Source organism: Pollachius pollachius, assembly GCF_949987615.1.
Source record: "Pollachius pollachius genome assembly, chromosome: 12".
In the NCBI taxonomy this organism is placed as follows: Eukaryota; Metazoa; Chordata; class Actinopteri; order Gadiformes; family Gadidae; genus Pollachius; species Pollachius pollachius.
The window spans coordinates 661,129-683,460 of record NC_136945.1 but is presented as its reverse complement, the minus strand read 5'-3'; the positions used below and the strand labels follow the sequence as shown (position 1 = coordinate 683,460).

Sequence of the window (22,332 nt, the reverse complement as noted above, 5' to 3'; positions counted from 1 at the left end):
TGAGTGAATGAGCTCCATTCATCCTTACTTGATGCTGTAAGAACACGGGTGACCAAGCACTCGTTCTCCCTTCAGGAGTCTCTTTCAGACACACATAGGACCCAGCTGCATTCAGGGTCCTATTTTATAGTGTGTGGTCTGGACACGATTTCTGCACATATAAAGAGGCTTGCAGAGATGCAACTGATGAACCCCAAGCAGCAGTGGCCTTTTTTATTCAAGCGTTTTATCCACACACTTGATCAACAAACGACTTCAACATGTTGAGGAAAGAACAACCAAATTAACTCATTGTAATTCGTTCTTAATCAAACAATTAAGTCTCAGCAAGAAACGTCGTTATCAGCCGGAGTCTGCGATTGAAACAAGTTGAGCATCGCAGCATGGGCCATGGCATTGGTGTAGAAATGTAGCGTCGCTTCATATCTCAATGAAACATGTTATCAGCATGAGATACTAAACTATCCTAATGCTGAATAGCCAATATCAGCAGGTATAGATCAAAAAAGTGTGGTTCCGGAATTAAAATCCCATTCATATTCTGCATAGAGGTTTTGATTAAAGGGGACATATTATGAAAACAACACTTTTCCTGGGATTTGGGGTGTTGTTTTGGGTCTCTGGTGCTCCCACACGCATACATACTTTGAAAATTAGTCAGTACACGATTTCTTGAGTGAGATATGCATTTCTGAAAGTACCCCGCCCGTTACCAAACAAGTGAGTCAGTTTCGTCGGCCCCTCCTACGTAGGAAGGCTACATTTGAATATTACCTCCCACTTCCCCACTCCCCTCCAATCAGAGCAGAGCTAATGTTTTTTGTGGACCAGCGGACGAGCAGCTCCGGGGGGGCACTCGGCGGCAGCTCAGCTCCGGGAGTACGATCCCTTTCTCTGCCGGACCGCCGTCGAGCTCCCCCCGCCGGAGCTGCCGCCAAAGCTTCGCAATATAATATTATATTATATAGACCGTGGCCGTGATATTAGATATATTATATAAATACCTGTATGTAATATTATTATTATGTTATATTATATAGATGTAGAGCTCCAGGAGTCAGCAAACGGCAACAATCCCTTCTCCTCCATGCTGTGGTTCAGTCTGACAGCTCATTGGTCAATGGGCTGCAGCTCATTTGCATTAAAGCTACAGACACCAGAAACAGCACATTCTGAAGGGACTGAAACAGAGGGGAATAGCAGTAGGCAAGATTTATTTTTCTAAAAGCTATTTCCAGCAAACAGCTTCAAAAACGTGTTTTCTGGAACTCTTGGGGATGTCTACTTGTTGGGAAAACATTATAATATGTCTCCTTTAAAAGCCCTTATGTTCTAACCATCCACGGTATACTTACCACAATCCATGATATTGTGAAATTATGATATATGCTCCTGTAGAAGCCACAAGTTTAAGAAAATGTTTAAGACAAACATGTTTTATTCAAGGTGTCATTTAAACGGAATACACTACCCACAATCCTAAAGACCTCTTTGATTGGTTGAGCTCGCCGTTACCATTGAAACATTACCGCCGGCGCGCAAGTCAAGCCGTTGAGTAAAACGGCAACCAATGAACTCGACCGTTTAACACAAAGCCGTCATGTGCTTTGAGATGAGGACAGAGTGTCCAAACGTGTGAAAACCAGTAGTCATGCCATGGAGTGTAGTGTTGTGGTGGCCAGGCCAGCTTGTGGGTTCTGTCAGGGCCAGCATGAAACAGAAGACCTACAGGTTTGGGGTCAGTTTTGCTTCGCTGGCTAGTTATGTAGCTGACAGGAGTTGTACTAATCATGTCGTTATCATGCTGCAGTGAATATTTGAAAAATAAAAATATATATGTAGTACTGCTATATAGTAATTTGGGTAGGACAAAGCCTAGGAATACATAATGTTGAATGTGTGGTGGTTAAAATAATTCACCCACGGAACTATGTGTTGGGGGCCTGTTTAGCACGGACTCTTTAAGCAGACGGAACGACCGTCTCAGTTCAGTCCTGTTGGTTTTTGGAATGTACTGGTTTTCAAGTTGTGTTAATTAAAACTCACAACGTAGGTCTCGCTGAAGCTTAAGGGACCAAAACGAATGTGGCGAATAACGCTTTTATCAAGTTGCCGGAGTTCTGGGAGTTTTCACCGACGGCGTGGTTCGCGCAGACGGAGGCGCAGTTCGCCATCCGTGACGTCACGGACGACACCGCACGCTATGACCACGTCGTATCGGCGCTGGGGAGATCCACTGCGATCCCGGCGGCGAATTTCATAGCGCATCCCCCGAACCAGGGCAAGTACAGAGACCTCAAAGCCTTCCTCTTGAAGACTTTTGAGCCGTCGCAGTCAGAGCGGGCACAACGGTTGTTGGCTATTCGAGGCCTCGGGGACAGCAAACCCTCTGAGCATATGGAGATGATGCTCAACCTGCTGGGTGCTGAAGAGCCTAACTTACTCTTCATAGAGCTGTTCTTCCAACACATGCCACCGCAGGTCCGGACGGCACTTGCGGGCACGAGGATTACCGAGCCACGCGCGTTGGCAGAAGAGGCCGACCGTTTTTTCCAGGCTCCTCAGAGTTTCGTACCCAAAGTGCTAGCCCCAACACGCAGTGTCTACCCCCCCGGACAATGACGGACTAGCTAACAGAGCCCCAGTGGCCGCCGAAGGCCGCGCCAGCACAGGTATGTGCTATTTTCACACACGTTTCGGCACTAAGGCAAAGAGGTGCCAGTCCCTGTGCAACTTCAAACCGACGGGAAACGCCAAGGCTTGCGCTCATTAGTGGCCGTGAGTGCAGGCACGTCAACCCGGCTATTGTTCATCAGGGACACTCTCTCCGGCCGTGAGTTTCTTTGCGACACCGGCGCTCAGAGAAGCGTCCTGCCAGCTACGGTGGAGGACACCGCGCCTGGCGTCCACGGCCCACAGTTGGAGTCCGCTAACGACACACCCATCCGCACGTATGGTACAAAGACTGCGGACCTGTGCTTTGGAGGCCAGCGATTCAGGTGGGATTTCGTCACGGCCGACATCTCCTTTCCCCTCCTCGGCGCGGGTTTCCTTTGTGCGCACAATCTGCTAGTAGACATCCAAAACAACTGGTGGATGCATGGACGTTCTCCTCGTTTGCATGTGCCCACGGTCAAGCAGCTTACGGCGGGCTCTCCAGCTCCCTCTCAGAGGGGGAGGAATATCAATGCCTGCTCAGGGAGTTCCCCAGTATAACCCGACCTACCTTTTTCCGCGGTCATGGTGAAACATGGCGTAGAGCATCATATAGACACCAAAGGCCCACCCGTCTATGCTAGGGCCCGACGACTTAACCCCGACAGGCTGAAGGTCGCTAGGTCGGAGATCTCCAACATGGAGCGCCTGGGCATCATCCGCCACTCAGACAGCCCCTGGGCCTCACCCCTCCACATCGTTCCCAAGCCACACGGTGGGTGGCGACCTTGTGGGGATTACCGCCGCCTGAACGACGCTACCACGCCCGGCCGCTACCCAATCCCGCACATCCAGGACTTCTCAGCACACCTGGCGGGCAAGCGGGTCTTCTCGAACGTGGACCTGGTGCGCGGTTACCACCAGGTGCCAGTGCATACCTCGGACATCGCCAAGACGGCAGTAGGGACACCTTTCGGGTTATTGAGTTCCTGCGTATGCCGTTCGGACTCAAAAACGCCGCTCAGACCTTCCAGCGGTTAATGGACTCGGCGCTCAGGGGGATGCCCTTCGTCTTCGTATATTTGGACGACATCCTGGTCGCCAGCTCCTCCGAAAAGGAGCACCAGGGTCACCTACGCGACCTCTTCATGAGTCTCGACCAGCACGGATGATCATCAACCCGGCGAAGTGCCTGTTCGGGTTGTCCTCCATCCACTTCCTGGGGCATCTCATCAACAAAGATGGGGCCGCCCCTCTTCCGTCGAAAGTGGAGGCGATTTCTGCTTTCCCCCGCCCGCACACACACAGCTCGGGTGCTCCGAGAATTCCTGGGGATGGGGACGTTTTACCACCGGTTCATCCGCCAGGCGGCTCATGTCATGCGCCCGCTGTACGGGACTCTCAAGGACAAGTCCCTTGGCCAGGCTGTCGACTGGACGGCGGAGAGGGAGAAGGCATTCGAGGCCACGAAGGCCACCTTGGGCCAAGCCGCCATGTTGGCCCATCCATCACATAATGCCCCCATCGCCATCACCACCGACGCGTCTGACTACGCCGTTGGCGCGGTGCACGAACAATGGGTCGATGGTGCCTGGCAGCCGCTCGCCTTTTTCAGTCGCCAGTTGACCCCCAGGGAGCGCAAATACAGCGCGTTCGACAGGGAACTCCTTGGACTCGATGTGGCGATCCGCCACTTCCGGTTCCTCCTGAAAGGCCGAGAGTTTGTAGCTTTTGTGGACCACAAGCTACTTACATTCTGCATGTCCAAGTTGGCGGAACCGTGGTCTGCCCGTCAGCAGCGCCAGCTTTCGTACATCTCCGAGTACACCACGGACATCCGACACATTGCTGGCAAGTCCAACGTGGTCGCAGACTGCCTCTCAAGAACAGTCATCGGAGCCGTCCAACTGGCCCTGGATTACGTCCGTATGAGCGTGGACCAGGCCTCCGACCATGGGGTCCAGACCCTGAGGAATTCGGATACGGGTTTGTGCCTGGAGGAGGTCGAGGTGGGCAGCTCAGACGTGAGGCTATGGTGCGACGTCTCCACGGACCAGTCTCGACCGCTGGTCCCGGTGACCTGGCGCCGGCCCGTTTTTGAGGCGTTGCATGGCCTTTCCCACCCCGGCAGGAAGCCGTTGGTGAAATTGTTTTCCCAGAGGTTTGTGTTGGCAGGGGCTTAGAAAGGACATTAGTGCTTGGGTCAGCTCATGCGTTGACTGTCAACGGTCCAAGGTGCACCGCCATATTAAGGCCCCCTTTGGAGAGTTTACTGTTCCTGGGAGGAGGTTCGACCACGTCAACGTCGACCTGGTTGGACCACTTCCCTCCTCTCACGGGTTTACCTACCTCTTCACCATGGTTGACAGGACGACCCGCTGGCCTCTTTAAGGGCCTGCCCGAGACCAGCTCCGCCGATGAGGACTGCAGGTCCTCCTTAGGGGCGCACCTGAGGCCGAGCATCACCCATGGCAGCCTATCCACCCAGTCGCTGTCCTTCAAGCTGTCCCGTAGGGCCGCCTTCATGGAACGGTGGGAACGTTCGCACAAGCCATTTGCCTGGGGGTGATAGGCGGTAGTGCGGTGCAGCTTGACCCCCAACCCCTCAGCCACTGCGTTCCAAAGTTCCGAGGTGAAGGCCAGGGGATTTTATTCCTGATGCCTCTGTTCCATGGTCGGCGGCCAAACAACGTTCCTCCCTCCTGGAAACCACCAAGTTTTTCGCGCCCGTTCCCACATCGCAACACGGCACCCCAACTTTCCGCATGCCCCCTGACCTGCTCGCGGTGGACTATGTCTTTATTCGCCACGACGCCCACCGTGGTCCCCTACGCCCTCCTTACGATGGCCCGTTCAGGGTTTTACGCCGCGGCGACAAGTGCCTGGTGGTAGACGTCGGGGGCAGGCCTGAGACCATTTCCTGGGATAGGATTAAGCCAGCTAACGTGGATGTTTCCAGACAGGTGGAGGTGGCGCAACCCCCACGACGGGGACGTCCGCCTGCGCCGCGCCCCCACGCTGGCCGTTGAGACTCCCTCGACCTCGTTGACCCCCGGGACCTCCGAGTTGGTGGACGGCACCGACGTGCCTGCTGCTTCCTCTGCCTCGGCCCGTCATCCGCTCGCGACGGGGTCGGGTCGTCCCCCCTTTCCGTCACAAGGACTTTTTCTTTTATTTATGAGAAGCACATACAGTATTGCCACTGTATTGAAGGCAACCCTTGCCCTTATCTAGAGCTGGTTTACCAGTACATAACGTTTAAAACTGAGCAAGGTCGATGCCCACAGACGGTTACAACGTCAATCAATAGTAAAGTATGATAGGATGTTCTTGCGCGTCACTAGTAAACTATACGTCACCAACTGGGCAACTCTTATCAAAATCTGGCCCTAGTTGCCGACCGGAATTAGAATCATAAGAGTGTCATTAGGTGTTGTTCACGAAAATGTTTTCCCCATAATTTCCTGGGATGTGAACGCACCATTAGCAACCACACTTTGTGGAGCTATTGAAAAAGAGAGCGAATCTGTCAAAGGACAGATACTGTACTACCATAAATAGATTTGAAGAGTACGAGTTTCCAGTGGTCTTCCCCTTCCCCCAGGGCCGTTGAAAGGAATTTGGTGGCCCCAAGCAAGACTTCCGAGCGGGGGGGGGGGGGGGGGGGGGGGGGGGGGGGGAGAGAGTGCGTACTACAGTGAGAGTTTCAATGAGCGCTATCAATTAATCGCCTGTCCCCTCCCTTGTCCGTTCCATTTGGGAACATGCTTGTTTCATATAATTTAATTAATTAAGGGCGCCACCAGAGGGCGCCCTCAACACATTTGCCGCCCTAGGACTAGGTCGCCTATGCCGATCACCGATCGGTTTGTCGTTGCATTTTATCCATAACCAGTCGTTGTCTTGGGGCCCCAGGCCAGCTCGGGGCCCCAAGCAATTGCTTGGTTTGCTTGCCTTCTCGCGACGGAATGCATGGTCCATTGTAGAGAACGGTTCGAGTTAATATAATCGTCAGTGCCATTATTTGTTGAAATATAAATATGTAAATAATATAATATAAAATAAAGCCAATGTAAAAAATAAGAGCTACCGTTATATGTCCACTACCGACCGTTCTGATCTCGCCTCATGCATCAAGAGGACGCCCGCTCTAGTGGGCATCACGAGAATTGTTCTTCACTTAGGACTCAGTCTAATTCATCAAATTTAGTTAAAACATTTGACTGAAGGGTAAAAGAAAAACGCTGTTACATTTCTGCTAAACCATAATATGTTACACGTTAAGGGTCAGGCTTCTAGTTTATGCATGTGAGCCTGCTGGATCTGCATCGTAAAGGAAGCGGCCACTCGGAGATGTTGCATTTGTGAATCACGCTTTTATGTAAAAATCGATCAAACTATCCTATCTATAAATAGATCATTGCATTGCTGTGAAGTGTTTTGTGGACGAGATAGAAGATGAAACAGTTGCAGTTTTTGTTTTCTTTCCAAAATACATTTCCCATCATAAGTATTTTATTATCAAAATGCATTACATCTCTTTTGCTCCTGTACTCTTCAGAAGGGATGGGTGTGTGTGTGGGGGGGGGGGTTACCGCTCTGCAAAGAAACCAACGGGAAACAAAGGCTTGAATAAGCGTCCATGAACACCATAATGCAGCGCCGGTTACTTCGTTCCTCTGGGGGACGTCCAGAAACCGGCCAGAACAACAAGTCCAGGTAATGAATTTCCGCCACAACGCAACTTGGACCCTAAAACAAATAGATCATGCATTTCACAATAAGTGTACCAGTCACCCCCCAGTCCCTACAGTTCTCTTTACAAAGTAGTACATGTATTCATACACACTGGTTGTATGGTGTCTGATTCAGTTTAAGGTGCTGGTTAATTTTGGGTCAGATCACTTTGTCCAACATTCAGTATCCATGGGTCTGAGGGTCTGAGTGGGGGGATGGGGGAGGTCTGGTGTGTGTGCCTCTAAGGGCGACCCAGTGTGTTTGTGTATGTGCGCGCTGTTGGCCTATCAAATGTTAAACCTGTAGAAGATCCGGTCCACAGCGGATGTACTGAAGGTTTCTCGTTCTCGTGAGGACAACAGAGGGGAGCAGAGACCACACAGAAAACAACGTCTTCAACGGATTTCTAAGCCAGGACCCAGATAGGGGAGTGGTCTTCCAACTGCCTTCACACCAAGGACCCAGGTGGGGGTGAGGTCTTCAATGACCTTCTACCCAGGACCCAGGTGGGGGACACTTGTAGAAAACATGAAACTGATTACAGCATTTCCTGGAAACGGAAAAACGTGATGAAGCAGCTCTTGCGTAAAAACGAGAACACAGCAGCATTTCTTTCATATATATATATATATATATATATATATATAAAATCCAAACCATCCCAGAGAACTCACCCACATCTCTTTGTTGGTATACGGAATGCACGGATCAGTCAGAAAGGATAATTTCTTGTTTATAAAAAAAAAGAAATCATAATTATATGTTAAAAATCCAAAAGGATTCAAAGAAATACAATGAGATAAACCCAACAAAATAGTAAAAGAAATAAGGTCAGATTCTCATTTGCGCCTGCATTCCAACATAGAATAGGGCTGTTATGAACAGTACGAACAGTGATTTGGCGGGAAGAACAACTGTGAAAGGATTGAGGCTCCATCACTGGAGAAAATAAAACACACCAAAGAACGGGACCCTCAAACCCAACACAAACAAGGCTGCAGCACCGAGATGACGGAGGGGGAGGGCTCCGCATCTGTTCACAAACATGTTACAGTGGAAACAAAGCACTGAAGTGAAGTGACATTCAGGTTGTGAGAAACCCAGAGGGAACATGAGGGGAAGGGTCCAAGGCTTCTGTTGTGTGACCATCCCATGGAATGAACGCATCTCCTTTCCTCGTTTGACCTCGGCCCGCCTCCCCAATGAAGCAGCGTCTTTACTGTAGGAGAAACTGGGGGGCAAATCAAAGAGAAGTCCACTGATGAAGAACAAATGAAGGGAATCAAAGCCCCAGAAGCCTTTTCAGGACCCAGGGGGCCGTGACCCAGGAGCAGGAACACGGCTCCACCGTCTTTCACAACTTTGTACAAGAATCTAACTTGTGTTTTTGTTGATTTGTTTTCACTTTTTGGGCCTTAACGTAACGTGTGTCCCGAAGGGGGGGGGGGACATCAGGATTTCAAGTTACACGCTGATTTCTTTTTTCAAAGGTCTTTTTTTTCAAACCGGCTCTTGGCACTGATTCCTTTTCAGTCCGGTCAGTGAGGAGCTCTGTGCAGGACGCATCATACATTTAACATGACACACACCATAAGAAAATAAACGCCATGATAAGTCCTCTTAGATCTGTGCATCCACCCCTCCCCCACCTTCCTGAGGAGCCACACACACACACACACACACACACACACACACACACACACTAAAAGCTTCCAGACTGGGTCCGTACGCCAGAGCCCTGCAGCGGAGGGTGCTGGAACTGGGCGAGGGAGGGTGTGACCCCGTGGCGTGGTGGGTAGTGTGGGGCCCCTGAGGGGGACGACGACAGCAGCCGGGCGCCCGCCTGCAGCGCCCCCTGCTGTTGCTGAATGAGTCTACAGGCCTGGGAGGCCAGGTCAGTTTTAGCCTGCCCACTGCCCCTGGAACCCGGGGTGGTAGACCCCACCGCGCTGCTGCTGCTCAGCAGACTGGCTTTCAGGTGGCTGCTGCTGTTGCAGCTGCTGTTACTCTGCTGGTGTAGAGCCCCGCCGGGCGGCAGGGGCTCCGACCACGAGGAGGGCTGGTGGTGCCCGGGGTAGGATGAAGGGGGGTGGTCCTGGGAGAGGCGGGAGTAGAAGCTCTGGCCCGACGACGGACTGTAGGAGCCGGAGAAGGGCGAGGGGCTGCTCTGCTGGTGGAACGAGGGGCTGGCCATCTGCCGCTGGCTCTCACACGGCTGCACACAAGTGGACAAACACGTTACCCTGGCTGTCTCCCAGCACCATTAAAACAAACACGTTACCCTGGCTGTCTCCCAGCACCATTAAAACAAACACGTTACCCTGGCTGTCTCCCAGCACCATTAAAACAAACACGTTACCCTGGCTGTCTCCCAGCACCATTAAAACAAACACGTTACCCTGGCTGTCTCCCAGCACCATTAAAACAAACACGTTACCCTGGCTGTCTCCCAGCACCATTAAAACAAACACGTTACCCTGGCTGTCTCCCAGCACCATTAAAACAAACACGTTACCCTGGCTGTCTCCCAGCACCATTAAAACAAACACGTTACCCTGGCTGTCTCCCAGCACCATTAAAACAAACACGTTACCCTGGCTGTCTCCCAGCACCATTAAAACAAACACGTTACCCTGGCTGTCTCCCAGCACCATTAAAACAAACACGTTACCCTGGCTGTCTCCCAGCACCATTAAAACAAACACGTTACCCTGGCTGTCTCCCAGCACCATTAAAACAAACACGTTACCCTGGCTGTCTCCCAGCACCATTAAAACAAACACGTTACCCTGGCTGTCTCCCAGCACCATTAAAACAAACACGTTACCCTGGCTGTCTCCCAGCACCATTAAAACAAACACGTTACCCTGGCTGTCTCCCAGCACCATTAAAACAAACACGTTACCCTGGCTGTCTCCCAGCACCATTAAAACAAACACGTTACCCTGGCTGTCTCCCAGCACCATTAAAACAAACACGTTACCCTGGCTGTCTCCCAGCACCATTAAAACAAACACGTTACCCTGGCTGTCTCCCAGCACCATTAAAACAAACACGTTACCCTGGCTGTCTCCCAGCACCATTAAAACAAACACGTTACCCTGGCTGTCTCCCAGCACCATTAAAACAAACACGTTACCCTGGCTGTCTCCCAGCACCATTAAAACAAACACGTTACCCTGGCTGTCTCCCAGCACCATTAAAACAAACACGTTACCCTGGCTGTCTCCCAGCACCATTAAAACAAACACCTTGGCAGGTGGAGCTCACCTGCTGGGAGAACACGGAGGGGCTGTAGCGGGCTGGGCTCCTGCTGGGAGAACCCCGTGGGCCCTGCAGCTCGTATCCATCTGTAAGCCAGGAAGACTTAAGGTACGGCCACACTGAATGCGTTAGAGGCGTAGAAAATCGGCATTTTTGCATAGGGAACCATTGGTTTAGGCACGTAGATGCGTAACACGCGGTAAAGCAGCGCGTTAGACGCGTTTTCCGCACCTAAATAAAGCGCCCAACGCACCTATGAGCCCAACACATCTACTCGCAGAGTTCAAAAAATGTAACTTTTGACGCGCCTACGCTTAGCCGCGATAGCCAATCAGCGTTGATCTTGACCCGACGTCACTGGCAGAGAGACGGAGGACGCGCAGAAGCAGAAAGAACATGGACGACCAAGTCGTCGTTTCAGTGTGTGCTGAAACGATGAGGAGGTGGTGAAACTCACCCAGCTGTGAGCGCCTACGGAGGATGTCACTAGAGTTTAGACTCTGCCCGAGCCCGAGCCGACCCGCGGGCCGGGTCGGTTCCTCGGTTTCTGGACTTGATTTTCTGGGCCCGATCTAAGCTCTATCATGCACCCAAACACGGCGGCGTTTGGGTTTCCTACGTTCCTCGGACTCCCACAACAAATACAGCGCAGCGATGGTGGTGATCTCAGCCATGTTTGTGGAGCAAAAGAAAAGTAGCGGGGGAAAATAAGTTTTGGGCGGGCTCATCTAGCTGCGTAGGCGTGTCAGGCGCGTTGAACCATTTTTGTGACACAATGATCAAGCGGCAGGTTGGGCGCGGTGCGCTGTGGCCGTACCTTTAGAGACACCCAGGCCACACAGGGAAACAGCAAACAGAAAGCAGGGGCTTTGCTTACCGGCTTCCTTGTCACCGTCAGTCTTCTTCAGGATGCGGTCCATCTTTATGCCACCCCGCAGAACACGCTCCAGCCCCCCATGGGCCTCTCGGAGCCGTTCCACACTGGTGGGGACCATCCTGAGGGGCAGCGAGGAGCTGGGTTAGGTCTTCAGGTCTCCTCACCAGACTAGCTATCAGTACAACGTGTTGTTCTACGGTGGCAGTGAGGACTAACGAGTCGCTGCTATATGGCGTCAGGTATCATTTAGTGCTGTTGACTATCATCCCCAAGCTCCAATAAGCCTGGCTGGCCTTTCCTGTTCATGTATGAGACGGAGCGAGGAGGTTAGCATGTTTACATGATCAACACGGCCCCATGCTGCCCGGCGGGCTGCACCGAACACGCTCCACCTTCAAGGTTCCTCACCAGTGGCTGGGGCTGTGCTGCGGAGGGCTGACCTCCTCTATGTGGGGGGTAGAGGAGGAAGAAGCATGGGCAGGGGAGGAGAAGGAGCTCAGCGGGGAGGCGGGGGGCTGGTGGTGGGGGTGGGCAGGAGGCGGAGGATGATAGGGATCCTGGCTGTAGTGGAAACCAGGCTGGTTGCCTAGGACAAGGCCCAGGGAGGACGAGGAGGAGCTGCCCGGGTCAGGCTCGCGGCCCTGCTTCCTCTTGCGGTACTCCAGCAGAGACACCTGGTCGGGAGAGAGGAGCCCGTTAGTCTGCTGCTCCGCTCAGGACCACACACGCTCATCACGTCTCCAGCAGAAGGACGAGGCGCCCTGCCACATTATCGGCTCAAGCTGTGCAAATGGCAGTCGCACATGCACCGAGACATCGCCGGCATTTGCATTTCCATTCCTCCAACAGAGCCCACATGTTTTTTCTGGAAAAGGAGGTTGACATTTATGTAAATGGGTGCAACCTTATCTTACAATTACCTGAGAATACTTACAGCGGTCATCTGGTTTGACAGAGGCTACGCAAAGGACAAAGCATAAATACGAGACAGCACTGCACCTAGGCAGCTGCCATTTATTTTTGTTGCAATGATCTCACCAATTTGAACCAATAAGAAACAGGAGCCACAGTGACCCCAGAAATGTCCCTGCTCTCAACTTTTCACTTGTTACTCTTTAAGCAAACTCCATAACACTGCTTTTAGTTAACACTTGATTATTTCCAAACCAAACGCATACCCAAGGCAACATCAACAGAATGTTCAAATAGACACATTGGATTTAAAACACGAACACAGTGAAGACAACAGAATGGTGACGCCCATCCCAAGTCACAGCCGAGACGGGGACTTGGGGGGGGGAGAGGCTAAATGGAGCGGGTTGACCAGAGAGAAGGATATGCAGATGGATGGATATCTGAACCCAGGCCTTCTGAAAATAAGCTCTGAGCCATGGGGTGAATGCCTTCTCCTGTTAGGGTAAACCCTAACCCTTCTCCTGTGGCTCCATTCTGACCACGTTCTAGTGGTCACAATGGAATGCACCGTGTTTATTTGGGATTCTAGCAAATAAAACGGCAAACTGTACAAAATGTCCATAGGATGGACAGGTGCATCACACCCTTCAAACGGTGTGTGCTAGCAACGAGCAAGCCAACAGAATTTTCTTGCAATTTAGGAACAGCACATGCTGCCGAACCATAACAAACATGAGCACCAAAACGGACACTTTTGAGTGGATGCCTTCATGTCCGATTGGACTAGAGCCCTGTATTACACCGTTGTACTTTGTCCAAACCGTTTGATCATTCTGTGAGGAAGCGGGCTTGCAGGAAAAGAGTCATGAATGGTATGTAGCAAATACAGAAGGGCGTTCAATTAACTTTCATTCGGGGCTGGAAGTCAACCAATGCGTTTACTGAATCTGACTGAAAAGAATAGTGTCCACCACAGTAAATCAAAGTAAAACAAATGAGGGGGAGGGACCGTTGTGGGTGTGGCGTTTTATGCAGATGCAAAAAACAAATATTGACATGCACACTAATAGAGATGTATTTGGATAGGGAGAATATATTCACCATATTCTGTACTGGCTTGTATTGACTTCTTACAGCTATAGCCTGGTAACCGGGCCTTCCTGCCAGCAGACTAATGCCATGCTGATTGGCCCTCTGCCTTGGAAGAAAAGCAGGAAGAAAGACTTGGAAAAGGTTTCAACCATCACTCAGAGTGACGAGGAAGAGGAAGGTAAGGACAGAACAGGTATAGGAGGTATGCAGGAGGAAGAATAATATAGAGGAGCCATACATTCGTAATCATTTCAGATATCCACAGAAGGACACACACACAAACATCTTAAATGGATCCACATTTGTAGTTCATTCCCATTTCCTGGCCAACTGACCTAAGAAGCCGTGATTTGGGACAAAGCTTACACAGCTGAAACTGTAACGAAGAGGAGGGCCTGACTGACGAGCTACAGCTTGGGCTCAACATCCCAAGCGCTACGCAGGGTCACACGCTCAACCAACTTGCCTTCTTCTTTACTGGTTGGTGGCCAGTGTGGGGGGGCGTGCCGCCGCCCGTGTCCCCAGCACCGTAGTTGCTCTCGCCGTAGGGGTCCCCAGCACTGTAGTGTGACTCGCCATAGGGGGACATGCAGCCTGGCTCTCCAGGGGGGCCCTGGATGCCTACGCCCCCAAAGGAAGGCTCCAGCGGGGAGAAGCGGCCCTCAGCCCGGGAGGGGCGCTGCTCGCCGTTCCCCACCGTGGCCAGGTTGGCGTTGAGCGGGGAGCACGTGTATATGAGGTTGAACTCTGTCCTGAACGCCGGGTCGCGGCCCGGAGGCGGGGGGGCAAGGTCCGAGGGGGGGCAGGACGGCGGCGCAAGGCCCCCCGACGCAGGGAGGCCCTGGGAATCGTTTCCGTAGGAACCCCCGGGGAGAGAAAAGTCCTCTGAGGCGGGCGCGGGGCTGCCGGAGCTGGAGGGCAGCGAGAGGTCCTGGAAGAGGAGCTGGGGTCCGTCGGCGTCGCTCCGCAAGCAGGGCTGGGGACAGAAACACAGGGTATGGAGAGCCTGATAGGACATGGGGGAAACAGGAGGGGCTGGGGACAGAAACACAGGGTATGGAGAGCCTGATAGGACATGGGGGAAACAGGAGGGGCTGGGGACAGAAACACAGGGTATGGAGAGCCTGATAGGACATGGGGGAAACAGGAGGGGCTGGGGACAGAAACACAGGGTATGGAGAGCCTGATAGGACATGGGGGAAACAGGAGGGGCTGGGGACAGAAACACAGGGTATGGAGAGCCTGATAGGACATGGGGGAAACAGGAGGGGCTGGGGACAGAAACACAGGGTATGGAGAGCCTGATAGGACATGGGGGAAACAGGAGGGGCTGGGGACAGAAACACAGGGTATGGAGAGCCTGATAGGACATGGGGGAAACAGGAGGGGCTGGGGACAGAAACACAGGGTATGGAGAGCCTGATAGGACATGGGGGAAACAGGAGGGGCTGGGGACAGAAACACAGGGTATGGAGAGCCTGATAGGACATGGGGGAAACAGGAGGGGCTGGGGACAGAAACACAGGGTATGGAGAGCCTGATAGGACATGGGGGAAACAGGAGGGGCTGGGGACAGAAACACAGGGTATGGAGAGCCTGATAGGACATGGGGGAAACAGGAGGGGCTGGGGACAGAAACACAGGGTATGGAGAGCCTGATAGGACATGGGGGAAACAGGAGGGGCTGGGGACAGAAACACAGGGTATGGAGAGCCTGATAGGACATGGGGGAAACAGGAGGGGCTGGGGACAGAAACACAGGGTATGGAGAGCCTGATAGGACATGGGGGAAACAGGAGGGGCTGGGGACAGAAACACAGGGTATGGAGAGCCTGATAGGACATGGGGGAAACAGGAGGGGCTGGGGACAGAAACACAGGGTATGGAGAGCCTGATAGGACATGGGGGAAACAGGAGGGGCTGGGGACAGAAACACAGGGTATGGAGAGCCTGATAGGACATGGGGGAAACAGGAGGGGCTGGGGACAGAAACACAGGGTATGGAGAGCCTGATAGGACATGGGGGAAACAGGAGGGGCTGGGGACAGAAACACAGGGTATGGAGAGCCTGATAGGACATGGGGGAAACAGGAGGGGCTGGGGACAGGGCTGGGGAGATGATGAGATAATGACTCAGAAGGGGGCGGGTTGAGGAGGGCTTACCTCAGGAGATATGGACTCAGGCCGATGTACGGGGGAGGCCTCTGGGGACGATATGTTCTGCAGGGCGACCCAAAAGACGAGGACATTCATAGATCAATGAGACGATCACACAGGGCCTCTAGGACTAGGACGGGAGATGGACTCTAAACCAAGTGCAAGGCCTTTCAAAAGATACAATATAAGGTCAGTGTTCTTTAACCAGTGGATGTGACTGAGTTACCTCAAACTGCTTAATGAAGTGTTTAACCAGTGGATGTGACTGAGTTACCTCAAACTGCTTAATGAAGTGTTTAACCAGTGGGTGTGACTGAGTTACCTCAAACTGCTTAATGAAGTGTTTAACCAGTGGATGTGACTGAGTTACCTCAAACTGCTTAATGAAGTGTTTAACCAGTGGGTGTGACTGAGTTACCTCAAACTGCTTAATGAAGTGTTTAACCAGTGGATGTGACTGAGTTACCTCAAACTGCTTAATGAAGTGTTTAACCAGTGGGTGTGACTGAGTTACCTCAAACTGCTTAATGAAGTGTTGTTTAACCAGTGGATGTGACTGAGTTACCTCAAACTGCTTAATGAAGTGTTGTTTAACCAGTGGATGTGACTGAGTTACCTCAAACTGCTTAATGAAGTGTTGTTTAACCAGTGGATGTGACTGAGTTACCTCAAACTGCTTAATGAAGTGTTGTTTAACCAGTGGATGTGACTGAGTTACCTCAAACTGCTTAATGAAGTGTTGTTTAACCAGTGGATGTGACTGAGTTACCTCAAACTGCTTAATGAAGTGTTCTTTAACCAGTGGATGTGACTGAGTTACCTCAAACTGCTTAATGAAGTGTTTAACCAGTGGATGTGACTGAGTTACCTCAAACTGCTTAATGAAGTGTTGTTCAACCAGTGGGTGTGACTGAGTTACCTCAAACTGCTTAATGAAGTGTTTAACCAGTGGGTGTGACTGAGTTACCTCAAACTGCTTAATGAAGTGTTTAACCAGTGGGTGTGACTGAGTTACCTCAAACTGCTTAATGAAGTGTTTAACCAGTGGATGTGACTGAGTTACCTCAAACTGCTTAATGAAGTGTTTAACCAGTGGATTCGACTGAGTTACCTCAAACTGCTTAATGAAGTGTTGTTTAACCAGTGGGTGTGACTGAGTTACCTCAAACTGCTTAATGAAGTGTTTAACCAGTGGGTGTGACTGAGTTACCTCAAACTGCTTAATGAAGTGTTGTTTAACCAGTGGATGTGACTGAGTTACCTCAAACTGCTTAATGAAGTGTTGTTTAACCAGTGGGTTTGACTGAGTTACCTCAAACTGCTTAATGAAGTGTTGTTTAACCAGTGGATGTGACTGAGTTACCTCAAACTGCTTAATGAAGTGTTGTTTAACCAGTGGATGTGACTGAGTTACCTCAAACTGCTTAATGAAGTGTTGTTTAACCAGTGGATGTGACTGAGTTACCTCAAACTGCTTAGTGAAGTGTTTAACCAGTGGATGTGACTGAGTTACCTCAAACTGCTTAATGAAGTGTTGTTTAACCAGTGGGTGTGACTGAGTTACCTCAAACTGCTTAATGAAGTGTTGTTTAACCAGTGGGTGTGACTGAGTTACCTCAAACTGCTTAATGAAGTGTTCTTTAACCAGTGGATGTGACTGAGTTACCTCAAACTGCTTAATGAAGTGTTTAACCAGTGGGTGTGACTGAGTTACCTCAAACTGCTTAATGAAGTGTTGTTTAACCAGTGGATGTGACTGAGTTACCTCAAACTGCTTAATGAAGTGTTGTTTAACCAGTGGATGTGACTGAGTTACCTCAAACTGCTTAATGAAGTGTTGTTTAACCAGTGGATGTGACTGAGTTACCTCAAACTGCTTAATGAAGTGTTGTTTAACCAGTGGATGTGACTGAGTTACCTCAAACTGCTTAATGAAGTGTTTAACCAGTGGATGTGACTGAGTTACCTCAAACTGCTTAATGAAGTGTTGTTTAACCAGTGGGTGTGACTGAGTTACCTCAAACTGCTTAATGAAGTGTTGTTTAACCAGTGGGTGTGACTGAGTTACCTCAAACTGCTTAATGAAGTGTTTAACCAGTGGATGTGACTGAGTTACCTCAAACTGCTTAATGAAGTGTTTAACCAGTGGGTGTGACTGAGTTACCTCAAACTGCTTAATGAAGTGTTTAACCAGTGGGTGTGACTGAGTTACCTCAAACTGCTTAATGAAGTGTTTAACCAGTGGGTGTGACTGAGTTACCTCAAACTGCTTAATGAAGTGTTCTTTAACCAGTGGATGTGACTGAGTTACCTCAAACTGCTTAATGAAGTGTTGTTTAACCAGTGGATGTGACTGAGTTACCGCAAACTGCTTAATGAAGTGTTGTTTAACTAGTGGATGTGACTGAGTTACCTCAAACTGCTTAATGAAGTGTTTAACCAGTGGATGTGACTGAGTTACCTCAAACTGCTTAATGAAGTGTTTAACCAGTGGGTGTGACTGAGTTACCTCAAACTGCTTAATGAAGTGTTTAACCAGTGGATGTGACTGAGTTACCTCAAACTGCTTAATGAAGTGTTTAACCAGTGGGTGTGACTGAGTTACCTTAAACTGCTTAATGAAGTGTTGTTTAACCAGTGGATGTGACTGAGTTACCTCAAACTGCTTAATGAAGTGTTTAACCAGTGGGTGTGACTGAGTTACCTCAAACTGCTTAATGAAGTGTTTAACCAGTGGGTGTGACTGAGTTACCTCAAACTGCTTAATGAAGTGTTGTTTAACCAGTGGATGTGACTGAGTTACCTCAAACTGCTTAATGAAGTGTTTAACCAGTGGATGTGACTGAGTTACCTCAAACTGCTTAATGAAGTGTTTAACCAGTGGATGTGACTGAGTTACCTCAAACTGCTTAATGAAGTGTTTAACCAGTGGATGTGACTGAGTTACCTCAAACTGCTTAATGAAGTGTTTAACCAGTGGATGTGACTGAGTTACCTCAAACTGCTTAATGAAGTGTTTAACCAGTGGGTGTGACTGAGTTACCTCAAACTGCTTAATGAAGTGTTTAACCAGTGGGTGTGACTGAGTTACCTCAAACTGCTTAGTGAAGTGTTTAACCAGTGGATGTGACTGAGTTACCTCAAACTGCTTAATGAAGTGTTTAACCAGTGGGTGTGACTGAGTTACCTCAAACTGCTTAATGAAGTGTTGTTTAACCACTGGATGGGACTGAGTTACCTCAAACTGCTTAATGAAGTGTTGTTTAACCACTGGATGGGACTGAGTTACCTCAAACTGCTTAATGAAGTGTTTAACCAGTGGATGTGACTGAGTTACCTCAAACTGCTTAATGAAGTGTTTAACCAGTGGGTGTGACTGAGTTACCTCAAACTGCTTAATGAAGTGTTGTTTAACCAGTGGATGTGACTGAGTTACCTCAAACTGCTTAATGAAGTGTTGTTTAACCAGTGGATGTGACTGAGTTACCTCAAACTGCTTAATGAAGTGTTGTTTAACCAGTGGGTGTGACTGAGTTACCTCAAACTGCTTAATGAAGTGTTTAACCAGTGGATGTGACTGAGTTACCTCAAACTGCTTAATGAAGTGTTTAACCAGTGGGTGTGACTGAGTTACCTCAAACTGCTTAATGAAGTGTTGTTTAACCAGTGGATGTGACTGAGTTACCTCAAACTGCTTAATGATGTGTTGTTTAACCAGTGGATGTGACTGAGTTACCTCAAACTGCTTAATGAAGTGTTTAACCAGTGGATGTGACTGAGTTACCTCAAACTGCTTAATGAAGTGTTTAATCAGTGGGTGTGACTGAGTTACCTCAAACTGCTTAATGAAGTGTTTAACCAGTGGGTGTGACTGAGTTACCTCAAACTGCTTAATGAAGTGTTTAACCAGTGGGTGTGACTGAGTTACCTCAAACTGCTTAATGAAGTGTTTAACCAGTGGATGTGACTGAGTTACCTCAAACTGCTTAATGAAGTGTTTAACCAGTGGGTGTGACTGAGTTACCTCAAACTGCTTAATGAAGTGTTTAACCAGTGGATGTGACTGAGTTACCTCAAACTGCTTAATGAAGTGTTTAACCAGTGGATGTGACTGAGTTACCTCAAACTGCTTAATGAAGTGTTTAACCAGTGGATGTGACTGAGTTACCTCAAACTGCTTAATGAAGTGTTTAACCAGTGGGTGTGACTGAGTTACCTCAAACTGCTTAATGAAGTGTTGTTTAACCAGTGGATGTGACTGAGTTACCTCAAACTGCTTAATGAAGTGTTCTTTAACCAGTGGATGTGACTGAGTTACCTCAAACTGCTTAATGAAGTGTTTAACCAGTGGATGTGACTGAGTTACCTCAAACTGCTTAATGAAGTGTTGTTTAACCAGTGGGTGTGACTGAGTTACCTCAAACTGCTTAATGAAGTGTTTAACCAGTGGGTGTGACTGAGTTACCTCAAACTGCTTAATGAAGTGTTTAACCAGTGGGTGTGACTGAGTTACCTCAAACTGCTTAATGAAGTGTTTAACCAGTGGATGTGACTGAGTTACCTCAAACTGCTTAATGAAGTGTTTAACCAGTGGATTCGACTGAGTTACCTCAAACTGCTTAATGAAGTGTTGTTTAACCAGTGGGTGTGACTGAGTTACCTCAAACTGCTTAATGAAGTGTTTAACCAGTGGGTGTGACTGAGTTACCTCAAACTGCTTAATGAAGTGTTGTTTAACCAGTGGGTGTGACTGAGTTACCTCAAACTGCTTAATGAAGTGTTTAACCAGTGGGTGTGACTGAGTTACCTCAAACTGCTTAATGAAGTGTTTAACCAGTGGGTGTGACTGAGTTACCTCAAACTGCTTAATGAAGTGTTCTTTAACCAGTGGATGTGACTGAGTTACCTCAAACTGCTTAATGAAGTGTTGTTTAACCAGTGGATGTGACTGAGTTACCGCAAACTGCTTAATGAAGTGTTGTTTAACTAGTGGATGTGACTGAGTTACCTCAAACTGCTTAATGAAGTGTTTAACCAGTGGATGTGACTGAGTTACCTCAAACTGCTTAATGAAGTGTTTAACCAGTGGGTGTGACTGAGTTACCTCAAACTGCTTAATGAAGTGTTTAACCAGTGGATGTGACTGAGTTACCTCAAACTGCTTAATGAAGTGTTTAACCAGTGGGTGTGACTGAGTTACCTTAAACTGCTTAATGAAGTGTTGTTTAACCAGTGGATGTGACTGAGTTACCTCAAACTGCTTAATGAAGTGTTTAACCAGTGGGTGTGACTGAGTTACCTCAAACTGCTTAATGAAGTGTTTAACCAGTGGGTGTGACTGAGTTACCTCAAACTGCTTAATGAAGTGTTGTTTAACCAGTGGATGTGACTGAGTTACCTCAAACTGCTTAATGAAGTGTTTAACCAGTGGATGTGACTGAGTTACCTCAAACTGCTTAATGAAGTGTTTAACCAGTGGATGTGACTGAGTTACCTCAAACTGCTTAATGAAGTGTTTAACCAGTGGATGTGACTGAGTTACCTCAAACTGCTTAATGAAGTGTTTAACCAGTGGATGTGACTGAGTTACCTCAAACTAATTAATGAAGTGTTTAACCAGTGGGTGTGACTGAGTTACCTCAAACTGCTTAATGAAGTGTTTAACCAGTGGGTGTGACTGAGTTACCTCAAACTGCTTAGTGAAGTGTTTAACCAGTGGATGTGACTGAGTTACCTCAAACTGCTTAATGAAGTGTTTAACCAGTGGGTGTGACTGAGTTACCTCAAACTGCTTAATGAAGTGTTGTTTAACCACTGGATGGGACTGAGTTACCTCAAACTGCTTAATGAAGTGTTGTTTAACCACTGGATGGGACTGAGTTACCTCAAACTGCTTAATGAAGTGTTTAACCAGTGGATGTGACTGAGTTACCTCAAACTGCTTAATGAAGTGTTTAACCAGTGGGTGTGACTGAGTTACCTCAAACTGCTTAATGAAGTGTTGTTTAACCAGTGGATGTGACTGAGTTACCTCAAACTGCTTAATGAAGTGTTGTTTAACCAGTGGATGTGACTGAGTTACCTCAAACTGCTTAATGAAGTGTTGTTTAACCAGTGGGTGTGACTGAGTTACCTCAAACTGCTTAATGAAGTGTTTAACCAGTGGATGTGACTGAGTTACCTCAAACTGCTTAATGAAGTGTTTAACCAGTGGGTGTGACTGAGTTACCTCAAACTGCTTAATGAAGTGTTGTTTAACCAGTGGATGTGACTGAGTTACCTCAAACTGCTTAATGATGTGTTGTTTAACCAGTGGATGTGACTGAGTTACCTCAAACTGCTTAATGAAGTGTTTAACCAGTGGATGTGACTGAGTTACCTCAAACTGCTTAATGAAGTGTTTAATCAGTGGGTGTGACTGAGTTACCTCAAACTGCTTAATGAAGTGTTTAACCAGTGGGTGTGACTGAGTTACCTCAAACTGCTTAATGAAGTGTTTAACCAGTGGGTGTGACTGAGTTACCTCAAACTGCTTAATGAAGTGTTTAACCAGTGGATGTGACTGAGTTACCTCAAACTGCTTAATGAAGTGTTTAACCAGTGGGTGTGACTGAGTTACCTCAAACTGCTTAATG

General features: G+C 49.0%; 1 protein-coding gene across 4 annotated transcripts in view; it reads right to left on the bottom strand.

Moving 5' to 3' along the window:
* Positions 1-7,089: 7,089 nt before the first annotated feature.
* setd5 (SET domain containing 5) overlaps positions 7,090-22,332 on the bottom strand; it is a 60,401-nt gene continuing 45,158 nt past the window's right edge. For all 4 annotated transcript variants that reach the window (XM_079747755.1, XM_079747756.1, XM_079747757.1 and 1 more), the window contains exons 19-24: positions 15,704-15,760; positions 14,007-14,516; positions 11,942-12,207; positions 11,534-11,652; positions 10,663-10,742; positions 7,090-9,607 (exon numbers count right to left, since the gene is read on the bottom strand). In XM_079747755.1, coding sequence (XP_079603881.1) covers positions 9,095-9,607; positions 10,663-10,742; positions 11,534-11,652; positions 11,942-12,207; positions 14,007-14,516; positions 15,704-15,760 — 1,545 coding nt within the window. In that variant the 3' untranslated portion in view covers positions 7,090-9,094. The remainder of the gene's footprint in view (positions 9,608-10,662; positions 10,743-11,533; positions 11,653-11,941; positions 12,208-14,006; positions 14,517-15,703; positions 15,761-22,332) is intronic.